Here is a 12,364-nt window from a genome sequence, read left to right as displayed (position 1 = left end):
GCAAAAAGATTGGGATCCAAACCGCTCCCTGCTCTGTTAAAAATTTACAAAGCAAAATGCATCCCGATGGCCACGTATGGAAGTGATATCTGGGGGTATAAGGTTGCGAAGGGGATCCAGGTAGCTGAGAATAACTATATGCGGAAACTACTTACGGTCCCCATCGCAACACCTGTTTTTAATGTGCATGAAGACCTGGGAGCCAGATACATCTCAGACGAGATCGCGGTTGCACAGTTGCTGCACTGGCTCAGAACTTGGGCGTCCCCAGCACCAAATCAAGGCAGGCTAATAATTTGCAACTGCTCTAGTCTGGATGGGGCCTTGCGCATCTACTGGCTGAACTATATAAAAGAACAGGCCGGTTGGCTTGGTCACCTGGACCTGTTCCTGAACCCAGGGGCACTGAGCAAAACTACTATCAGAGCAATCAAAAAGCAGCTTTTGGATAAGCGGCAGATGCTTAGGGAGTAGGCGGAAGTAGTAAAACCATCTGTGAGGAGCCATGTAATATTGAGTATGGGCCCACAAATGCAGCCTTATCTAACTTACGTTAACAAAGCATATCACCACTTTGTATTGACTAGATTTCGTTTGAATGTGGTCCCCTGGCATTTCCTCTAGGCTATTCGAAGCCTGGCTCGCTCAAACCCTGTCCTTGTGACAATTTTTCAGACCAGGATACATTACATTTTATGATTTTCTGCACTTTTTATGACCCTCAGCGCAGGTCTCACATTTTACCACTGTTTAAAGATCGTCAGTTTGCTCAAGTGAGGCCGGCTTTGACCTATCTTCAAATGTTATCCTCTCCCATGGTTTGCTTGGGTGTTGCAAGCTTTTTAATAGCAGCCATCAGATATAGAAAGAGGTTGCCGGCTCCAGAGTCAGTATGTTTGGTTACTCAATGAGTACATAATGAGACAGATGCAATATACACTGGTTATTTATTTACTGCATATTTGTAACTTGTATTGTTGTCCTGTCTGTATACTTATAGACTCTTGAGTAATATGCAAATTAGGATGCGTTTTTATCTGCTCTGTACATAGTATTTTTAGAACACAATTTTGTAATGTCTTTTGAGGTTTCATGTACCAATGTCTTGCAATGATTTGTGCTTTTATGACTCTTAGCTGTCGAATAAAGTATCTCTTGACTAACTGACTGACTCTGTTGTAGTCGAAGTTTCTGTGATAAATAAGACATCAAGTCCCCCGGTGTCAAGCATTAGATTAATCTCCTCAGCATGTTTTGGCAAGGATCTAGCATTCAGCAGGCCACACTTCACTGTACACATGTACTCTGTTTTAACAACATGACTTTTAGAATCAAAATTAGCAGCCGAAGGGCATGAAGTGGACAGCTTACTGATACGCACCAGTTCATCGCTAGTGTAAGTGATCTTAACCTGGTGGTTTGAATTCTCACTGGCAGCATGGCTGGTGTTGAGCCTGGTCTGTAGTGTGGATGGTACTAGGAGGAAAGGGGTCCCAGTGTGGACTTGAACTAATTACCACAAAATTAAATAATAGTAATAATGCACTTGATGGGTCTACAATGTTTTATTCACAGAGTAGACACAGCTAGGATATAGTATCCAACATTTCTCATTATAAAACGGTTGATTAGTGCCCAGGAGTAGGGGAGGTGGTAAAGTGAGGTTTGTGCAGGTAGGGAAAAGTGACCATAAAAACAGACAGTTATCTGACACATTAACACATTAATTGAAATGTACAGAAGAACGTAAATCAAGTTAGTCGATTAGACATCACATGCCCCAAGTAGTTCATAAATGTCACGATTGCGGAAAGAGGGGCTGGAATTCAGGGACCGGTTGTCGACGTTTCGACCCACTATTGTGCAGGAATTAATGGAACCCTTGCGGCGGGGTCTTCATCAGGACGGGTGTGGGGCTAACAACCTATCTGTTTGGCGCTCGTCGTCTTAGTTAAACCTTCTGGGAATGTCCATGGGAGGATTATGATTACATATTAATTGTAGCCAAACACGTTAGGGCGGGAATCGAGGATGGCCCGGGGACGTAAGGCACTGGAGACTCAGGGATCAGAGGTTTCGGTGTGAGTCCGAGTCGTCCCCATGCGGTTGCGAGGCGTGGCGATTGAATCTGAAGTCACCCGCGTGGAGAGTAAATCTGAACGGCGTCTTCGCAACCGCATGGGGACGACTCGGACTCACACCGAAACCTCTGATCCCTGAGTCTCCAGTGCCTTATGTTCCCGGGCCATCCTCGATTCCCGCCCTAACGTGTTTGGCTACAATTAATATGTAATCATAATCCTCCCATGCCTCCTTGCATAGTCCAATTCAAACCAGTTATGGGAGCTGTTGGCTCCCGCTCTCGTGTGAAAGTGGACAAAGGACAGGGCTATATCCGCCCCCTGTCCAGCCCCTCCTATGAGATCCCTCCCTAAGGAGAGGATTGGGATGATTCAGGAATCGTCCCAAAGAATAGTCCACACCCTCTCATTAGGGTACTTAAGGGCTTACCTGTGGGTGGGTCCCTAGATTTGTCGTGAAACAAGATTCAGATCAAGATACAACTTAGTCTTCAACCATCTGGCCACTCTAGACTTCACTCTGGGAACTGAGGCTGCAACTGGGAAGACTCCTGCTGCTCCTGGTATTGTTGCCCTGTTGGTCTGCAGCAACGTCTGTGCATGTGCTCTATACAAGAACCTACTGAGGCCTGTGGACATCCAAGACACCTGAAGGAATCTTCCTTGAAGTAAAGGAGTCACTTACCTGCATCTGCAGGCCCCACAACCAAGCTAACCGGTCTGCAATTCCTTGGCTTACACAGACTCTGAAAGGCTCAGCAACACAGGTGGTGGTTCTACAACTCTATGGAGGCCTGCAATGTCTGAACACCAACTTTGATGTCAGTATCCCTTGTCGGAACTGCAGGCACCAAAATCCTGTGCTCCGCGTCAACTTGTTGCAAAAGCTTGTTGGCTCCCTTCTTCAAAGATCTTCAGGCTCCAAATAGCCCCCACCTCAGGCATCTGCTGTGACCAAGATCAGTGTCCTCACCGCATCTCTTGCACCGTGGGCCTGCATCTTTGGTGAGTTGCTCGAGGTCCTCTTGCGACTCCAGTGCCTCCGGCCTGTGGGTTCTTTTGAGGCTCTTCTTTGATTCCAGCGGGCTCCCCTGATTGCTTGGGGCCTGCCCTAACTCCGCTGCTTATGATGAGTCACTTGGACCTTGCTGGTCCTGACAATGCACCTTTTTCACCTTCAACATTTGTTTGCAGTTGCAAAGTCTTTTTGGTGCTTCCGACGGACACCAACCCCTCAACTCTCGACATCCGACATGGGACAGCTTGTGAATGGATCCTGATCTTCCTCAGCGTCGCCTGGTCGACACAGCTGCAGCTCCAAGGTCACCGTCAACTCTCCTGCAACACCCAACACCAGTGGGCATTCGTCTTCCGTGCCTCCTGGTCAGTTCTAAATGGCAAAGAGTCTGTCCCCTCTGCTAGCAGGTACTTCTCAACTTGAATCCACCTTTAGGTTCCACCTTCTCCAGCAGCGGCATCTTCCTGAAGTTCTCCATTGAGTTTGACAGCGGTTTCCGACGCCACTTCACATCTATGTACCCGGCTTCCCTGGTGTAGGTATTCTGGTTTCTAGGGTATACACTGATGGGGTGGCTCTCCAACCTTCTGTTTTCCACTGGTTTTCTTTAGGGTCCAGGCAAAACTGCAACAGCGACTTACCCATTGACTTGAATTGAGCATGCGGTAGTGTTACCACTCTGCCCACGGCCTCCTGGGGTCCCTGGTTACTTACCTCGGGTGGTTCATTGGGTCCCTAGCACTTCTATGTCTTCTGGGTATAGTTTTGACTTGAGTCGTGGTTCGTATACCACTATTTTAGTATGTGGTTTAGTCTCACCCTGGCGACCACTGTGTATTTGTGCTAGTTACCTGTTTTTATTGCAAAGTATTGTGTGCATTATGTATATCTCCGGGTAGGAGAAATTTGTATGTGTAAGTAGTGTCTCATATTAAATACCTATTTATATAAATGTACTGTGTGCTTCTTTTTCACCTAATCAATACTCATAACATTACATTCTGGTAAAACAAGCTGCTTTACCCTGCTTCTGGACTAATCCTGAAGGCTGCTCTCCATAGCCACCACTTAGAGAGCTTTTTATGATTGTCTAAGACCACTGAAATCACCATAAGGGTTGTCTGGATTAATGCTGGGTGCCCTCTTACATAAGTGTGCACCATATACTAAACCAGCCTCCTACACATATGAAAGTCTTTCTTTTAATTCCTCAGGCCACATAAGGCAGCCATTACACCAACCACAAGGGGTTCCCTGAAATCCTTAGCTGAAGAGCAAAAACTTCAGCTATGTTTACAAACATTCTAAAATTGCTAGGGTTACGATGTATACACCCCAGGAAAAATAGAATTACTTTTCATAAATGATTTGTGGGGGAGCTGTTGCACTCCCTGCAGCCGCCCACAAAATTTTCAAAATATATTAGTGATGCCCCTGCATGAGCCAGGCTCACTTTTAAAAAAAATATTCATTTTTGTTGGTGCCCCGGTCGAACATGTGTCACCCAGAACCTTGTTTTTGTTTTTTTTTAAAAACTAGTGGCAATGCGGAGAGCCCACTCCAGTGCTACAGAGACAGTTTTTGCAAGGGAGCAATACCTCAATTCATAAAAGGGAGGCCTATTAGCTTTGTCAAGAGGTGACCACATCATAATACAAGGCAAGGCTACTGGGTTTGTCAAGGGGCTCACCACGTCATTATATGAAGGCAAACCTATTTTCTTTGTGAAGGAATGGCACATCAGTATACAAGGCAAGCCTATTAGCTTTTTTGAGGGATTATTATATCATGAAATGACAACAAGCGTATTTGCTTTGTCAAAGGGTAATCACATCAGAATACAAAAGGAAGACTTTTGGCTTTGCCAAAAGGTCACCACATCAACCTATGTTTCCAAGCCTTTTGGCTTTCTCTAGATGTCACCACTTTAATGTACAAGGAATGTCTTTTGGCTTTAGCAAGGGTACGCTACATCATTTTATGTAGACAATCCAATTATGTTTGTCAGGGTGAGATCATAATATTTTTGTGAAGGTATGCCTTTTCGCTTTTTGTAGGGGTGATTACATGAATATACAAAGTAATTAAATTGGCTTTCTTAAGCAGTGACTACAACAAGATTGAAGGCAAGCCTATTGGCTTTATTGTAGAATGATAGAGCATTTTATTTTTCAATTTTTATACCAGTGGGAGTCCAGAACCGATAAAAACTATGTGGGAGCAGCAGTGATGCTATATGCTTTACAGAGACTCTCACAAGTGTCTCACAGGAGTCTCCAAAGAGTAAAAAAACATTGAACTCTGTTCAATTTACTTTGATATAGTGTATTTTTCTGTAGGTTTGACCCTGGAGCTAATATATAAGAGATGCTTAATGAATATTTCTGCAGTATTTTGGTGTAACACGTTGTTTTTTAAGTTTAAGCTCCTGTGGATGTTTCACACAAGAGTTTAACACCATTGAAAGGCTCACGTGGCACTTCCAAGTAGGCTGTACTTCCTGTTTCTACACTCTCTGGTGTCTCGTGGGAACGAAAATCATTTAACAAAGTTGTGTTTGCTGTAAAAGACAGTTTTTTACTACCATGTCACTCTATGGGTCTTCTAAATGAGACATTTAACTATCATTCCTTCTGGGTTTTTGTGTAATAATTCACCTGTTTTAACTTTTGTACTTTCACGGTCATCCGTGGGTGTCTCACAGGAGTCCAGCGAGAGTCATAATTGAGTCTTGATTGGTTGGAATGGCTGTCAACTTCTATTTATAGGAAGGTCCCACCCTATTTAACTGAGTTCTAGGACAATCCAGTAAGAACAACTTCAACTGCTGCATTCATAAACTTAGGTTTTGCATTTTTCCAATTGCTTGTTGGGGAAAATGGCTTTGGGAAAAAAAGATAAGAGGAACAAGAGAGATGCAGGAAGAACAACAGCCTGTAGACAAGGATAAGGTGTCACTTGTGTTGATATTTTTCCACCTGGTCAGAACAAGGTTTCTTCTAGAAATGTCATTTGCAGACTCAGGATCAGTGTCAGGTAAGGTTGAGGTGGTACGGATCCATTTGTAGATCATTGAGGACCCAACCGGCACCATAGTTGCCAGTGTGGATCTAGTAGGGGCCCCTTCCAAACTCCCAGGGCCCAAAGGCATGCTAGAGGAATGGGCAAGCCAAGATGAGGTGCATGGCCTCATCAAAGTCTCTCAATTGGACGGGGGGTGCTCCAGCTCCCAAAATCTCCGGGAGGTGTGGAGCCGACCCAGACACTGGCTCAACTGTGGAGCCAGGCCTTGAGTGGCAACGCTCCTTTGTCTTGTTCGCCGACGGAAGAGGTGAAGTCAAAGCCCACTTTTTTTTCTTCTTCTTCTTTTTGTGGTACTTGGACTTATCCAAATGGCTTGACGAGTTTGAATGCAACAATGACTCGATCCATTACCAATTACGGGACTGGACTTCCTCTCGACCGGAACCGTGAACATCATGTCGCATGTCAAGCCGCCATAAAGGCCAGAATAAAAAGGAGGGGTGGCGTCCCTAGACCCTCCCTGTCCCGCCCGTCCACCAAGCATCGATCCGGTAATTGTATCTAGGTTAACAGTGGGTCCAGGGTGTCCGTTTCATCTTCGTCAGTTTCCGCTTTGAACTGCTCCAGTATTTGGGCCCATTCTTAGGAAATCGCCCTTTTTCTTAATCCCCTATATTCCTCATGACTGAGCGCCTCTCCCTCTGCCACCGCCCATCTAATTACCTCCTCTCTCCATTCGCCCTCACATGGTGCCATGCGAGACTTCCAATGCTATGTTATAAATCATTTTGCAAGCATCAAAGCTAACTCTGTGAAGCGATGTAGGAGTTACGCCTTCTTCGGGAGTGGAAAGAGACCCAACAGGCACACCTCCATGCTATCCCAACGAGTGTGTCCTGCAAGTCAAGTCAAGAGAGGTCTCGGGTAACCTCCAGCCAAAACCTCCCTAGGTTAGGGCATGACCATAGCATATGAGTGAAGTCGGCAGGGTGATGGACACATCTGGGATATTGTGCAGAGGACGAGGGATACATTAAGTGAATAGCCTGCGGTGTAAGATAAGCCCTGTGTAATATTAGTAACTGTATTGTCTTTAGTCTAAAATTACAGGACACTCGTCGGGATGTTCTAACGCTGCGTCCCATTCCCTATGATCTAGCTCCCTTGCCAGTGCTTGTTCCCACTTCTGATGGAGAGGCATTAGTGATACTTGTAGATTCTCCCGTAGTCCGCGGTACAACCAGCGAACAAGGTGACGCCCATGGCCCATGATGTGGAGAAACCGCAGTAATGAAATGTAGGAGGTTCGTTCTGTGCCACTAACCAGTACCTCCGAACATAATGCACAACCGCTGCATGCGTGAGGGACAGAGTCTCGGGCACCGCATTAGTACAGACAAATTCATCATGCGGCATTACTGTACCATCAAGGAAGAAATCCCCAATTGTGGACGTGCCCGTCTGCATCAAGTCTCGCACCCTAGCAGTAGACAAAACACCACAGTGGGTAGGTGGCCACAGAGGGGGATGTTGGGAGTGTATGGATTCAAGACCTTTGCAGATGTCTGAGCCTGCTTCCAGTAGTGAAGGCAATTGGCAATGGAAAAGGAGGGTCTTGCATCTTGTCAGCCCCGGGACACAGCAGTGCTTGCAACGTCCCTCGCTGCTAGTGTTCCTGGGGATATCCTATTTCGAACAAGTTATGTCCCGCCAACCCATATGCCAGCCATTGCAGCTGCCCAACAATACAGTACGTTTTGAAATCAGGTGCTCCCATACTGCCTGCAGTGCTCGGCAGCTGCATCTTGGATAATGCTTGGATAATGCTGGTCTATGTCTCCCCTTTCTGCACAACAATGACATTGGCACAGTATTTAGCGTCCAAAAGATTCAGGCCAGCAGGTGTAGCCTCATTTTGTTCACTAGAGAGAAGGGGTATAGAAATTAAAGAGTCTAAATTTATTAGGTCAGATTTTCATAAAGACACAATGCTATTCAGTAATTGTCATTGCAAGTTTTTTTTTTTACTTTGCTGTCATCAAAACATCTGTTAGATTTTAGGTTTTATTGTCCATAACCTAAATATGCCTGAGCATTTAGGCTCACATATTGATGCAACAAAAATTGCCCTTTGCAAAATGTATCTACTTTGCCAAATTTGCTGTTTTTGTGTTTTTTAAGTTCAATTAGATACAAGTTCAACGTCATCTTTTGATTCCCTTTTATAACATTATTCTTTGAAGTTACAACTTAACTCTACTAATGAAGTCTGTTCACGAAAGAGGCCCTACGCCCATCTTCCAAATTAATGTAGCTTGGAATGTTGATTCAATATGGGATTTTCATTCCAGGCAGCTGGGGGCAACACACAAAGTCAGCCAATTATTACCAAACACATCCTCTAATAAAAAGCCAGACCTATTAGCTTTGCCCATGTCTGTTTAGGTCTGGCTTGACAGCTCAAGTAATGTACAGAGTCTGTTTTGTCAGTGCTTATTCTTCAACTGTTTCTGTACTTCCTTCCTTTTTTCACTGCATGCCTTTTTGTGATCCGCATCTTCCTCTGGCAGCACCCCTGCCCCATGCCCTGTAACCTAATGTATTCCCTTGAAACAACCATTCAAGGAATGTGTGGAATTATTTGGTCAAATCCCGATGTATTACATCACAGTAAAGTGTAATAAGAGTTTGTGATGGGACCTGGCAGAACTTTGATTAGGATTAAAAAATAATAAAACTGTAATCCATAAAAAAAAAAAAACAGCAAAGCCATTTGGTGTCACTTTCAAGTAAAGGAATGTTTACTATCCATTTGCTGAGTGCTTTGTATGGATTACTCAGTTAAATTTGTTTTGCAAGCCAGAACATATAATTTGATTATGATATTTTTCCTTCTTACCTTAAGCTCTGATGTTTTCTGTTGCTCATTTAAAAGCATGCTGTACTCCTGCCTTGCTAAAAAAATCTCCTGAGGCTCAGTTAAATCATAGACTTCTTCCTCATCAACTCCACCATGAGAATGCATGCTATCCCGCTTCTGAAACGCTGAACTGCGTTGAGCCTTTACATTCTCCCAGCTACAATTCAAAAACAAATATGAAAGAAACAATAACCTGCATTAATGCATTACACATTAATCATTTTTGGTGGCATCAGTGCATGCAAGTATAATCACTCCTCAACAGTCCAATATTGGAAGCCACTTACTCCCACAAGGCGGAAGAAAAAGGCTACTTACCCGTAACTGAAGTTTTCTTTTACAGGAATCTTTCATAGATTCACATGCTTGAATCATCCCCATCGTCAGGCTGGGAGTTTCACAGTAGATATAGTGAGTGAACAATGTTAAAGATATACAGAACAGTTTAACATGGCCACTACCGTGGCCTAGTCATATCATTATAAACAAATCTGAAACTCAGACAATCTGAGCAAAACACAGCATTCACTTATCCTAACTCAAGAAACCATAGTTCAGATTTCATAGCAAGTGTAGAGTAATGTTAAGTATATAAGTGAGCCTGAATTCGGGGGTAATGTGGGCTGCATATGAATCTATGAAAGATATCAGTTCTGGAAATCTTCAGTGACAGGAAAGTAATTTTTTTTATTATTCAGAAATTCACATGCTTCAATCTGAATAGCTAGCGGTTAATACAATAATGGTATTAGTCATCAGCAGGAGGGTAACAAAGGCTAAACATTATTACCTTACTGGAATAAATTACGCGGGATCGTAAGTCCTACTGCCGCTTCACTTTGGGATGCTGAAATTAGGCAATAGTGTGGCATAGATTTGTGTCTATTCTTCCATGTTGCTGCTCTGCATATCAACCAGGAAAAAGGGCTGTAAACGTAGACACACTTCTAGTTGAATGGGCTTTTACGGTCCCTTTCTATAGCTGACCTGCTACTTTATGAAAAAACACTATTGCCGAGGACACCCAGGAAGCTATACTCTCTTTAACAATGGTTGACCTTTCAGTGGGTGCCATAGGTTACATGTAATTGGTCAGATTTTCTTATCTGTGTAGTTTTCTCAATATAAAATTTAAAACATATTTTAACGCCCGGAGTATGAAATGCTCTCTCTGCTGTATTAGTTGGGTTTAGGAAAAAAGTCTTAAGCACCACTGTTTCATTCAGATGAAAGTCTGATTTAACTTTGGTATACAGTTTGGAGTAGTTTGTAAGATAACCTTGTCTTCTCCCAACTGGAGGAATGGTTCTTCAATTGTAAAAGCTTAAATCAGACTGACCCTTCTTACTGAGGTGAAGGCTAAAACAAAGTCTACTTTCTAAGAGATGAACTTCAGTTCTGTTTTACGTATTGGCTCAAAAAGCTATTTAATATTTGACATAAAATAATACTAAGCCATCTTAATGGAGGAGGGTGTCTTCTCAATGGGAAGACCCTGAAAAGGCCTTTAAGAATTTCTTTAACAAGCGTGTTAGACCAAAGAGATGGTATGATCCATGTTCTGTTGAAGTGAGAAATAGTGGGCAAATGAACGGAGATGGTGGCTTGCAGCTGAAATCGGCATCACAGCTCCATGCTCCGGAGCTGCAGAGTCCCTCGGAGCTGCGGTAAAGGTGGGAGGACATCCCAGCTTCAACCTCCCACCGGCCATCCGCTTGATTATTTCCTGAACTGCAGCCGGGCTCTTGATAGCTAGCCCTTCGTGGCATTCCAGACTCTGCTCCAGTTGCCAGCTCTGCAGTCCTGGGCAGGTGGCGATGGAAAGGCTGGCCGGTTCTTCCTCTCACCTTTGGTGAGTGTCCAGAGCAGCAGCAGTCGGTTTGTGCCAGTATTGAGTGGAGCTTTGATGTGATGTCCACTGGGATGGCTGAAGGTTGGCAGTTCTGTGGCCTCGCTCCTGTGCTGCTAAAGGGGTGAAGCAAGGTGTGCTGCGGTGGTAGGCGAGACATTGTTGCTGGCTGTGTACTTCAGGCCAGTCTGTTTGCTGGGCTACCTTATCACTGGATACGCTGTTTCTGGCTGGAAATAACGTTTTTTCTATATCTATAACTGAAGTGCTCTGCAGGAGGAAGCCTCTGTGGTTAAAGCATGGGTGGGCAAGAACTTTAACCAGGATGCCTGCAAAAGGGGCTCCTAAAAAAGGCTGGCAATTGGGAGCGGATCTATCTCATGCTCCCGATATCCCCCCGAAGAGGAACAGCTGGTGACTGGCAAAAGAGTAAGTGGTGGCACTAGCACCCACAGTGGTTTGAGGGGTGAGACATTTGTCTTCTGCTCCCACTCCTCTCCACCTAAAGCACAGGATGTCCACAGCCTGTGAAGTATCCCCGAATGAGCGGGCACCTGGAGGCACTGCTGGACCGGTAGGACCAGAGAGGGATAGCCTGGTGCCTCATACCCAAAGCACATTAGATGCATTCCTAACGCTGAGTCCATCCAGGAGAAGCGTGGCTCAGTGGTTAGAGGCGGCAGACCCGGAAGCTGAGATCGGCCGTGGACCAGGGTTCGATTCCCCGCCTCGGTGGGTCTCGGGCTCAAAAATTCCACGGACTCGACAATTCTCGCTCCGGTGCCTACTCAACTCACGGGGTCACCCTCTGCGACTCTGGGCAATAGCTTGCTTAATCTCCACTACGGCCCCTCGCGGCGGGATGCCTGGCTTTCACCTTGTGGATACCCTGCCGGGGTACCTCACAGGGGAATACCAGGACGGGTTCCCTAAGCAAGCGCTTAGATACCGGGTCGGTGATTTGCGCTATATAAATACATTTAAATTTACATTTACATCCTTCCCTGTGATTACTGCTGAGCCTGACTTGGATGGGGGCAGATGTCTTCATCTTGCAATAAGCACCTGATTCCACCAATTCTCATCTCCCCTCCTCAATTGGATCTTCTAGGGGCCCTGGGCCCGAACTCTGTTGCAGATGTTGTAGAGACCCAGCTGGTTCATCAACATCGTTGGGGGAGCCACATGATCTTCAGGGAGCTCGGCTTTTGGGCCTTGGTAGATTACAGCCTGCTGCTATTGAAGGGGATGGTCCCAAGGCCTTTTCCACATTTTTGGATCTTTCCAATAGTGATTCGGAAGATGGGCTTGAGCAGGCAGCGTATATGGTTTCAGCCCCTAAAGATCGGAATGATTCCTCCACGGTTGATTTGGGGCAATCAGTCTTCCCTACCTTGGCATCTCAGCAGAAGGGTAAGGAGGATTGCCCATTCGCAGTTTCAGCAGAGGGTCTGGTGTCTGCAGTTTTTGAT

General features: G+C 45.1%; 1 protein-coding gene across 8 annotated transcripts in view; it reads right to left on the bottom strand.

Moving 5' to 3' along the window:
* The window catches only part of LOC144786046 (kinesin-like protein KIF19), a 1,675,385-nt gene that overhangs the window by 579,466 nt on the left and 1,083,555 nt on the right, over positions 1-12,364 (bottom strand). For all 8 annotated transcript variants that reach the window (XM_078664980.1, XM_078664979.1, XM_078664981.1 and 5 more), the window contains one exon: positions 9,023-9,200. In XM_078664980.1, the coding sequence (XP_078521106.1) occupies positions 9,023-9,200 (178 nt within the window). The remainder of the gene's footprint in view (positions 1-9,022; positions 9,201-12,364) is intronic.

This window comes from Lissotriton helveticus, chromosome 10 (assembly GCF_964261635.1).
Source record: "Lissotriton helveticus chromosome 10, aLisHel1.1, whole genome shotgun sequence".
Taxonomy (NCBI): Eukaryota; Metazoa; Chordata; class Amphibia; order Caudata; family Salamandridae; genus Lissotriton; species Lissotriton helveticus.
This window is presented reverse-complemented; position numbering and strand designations above follow the sequence as displayed.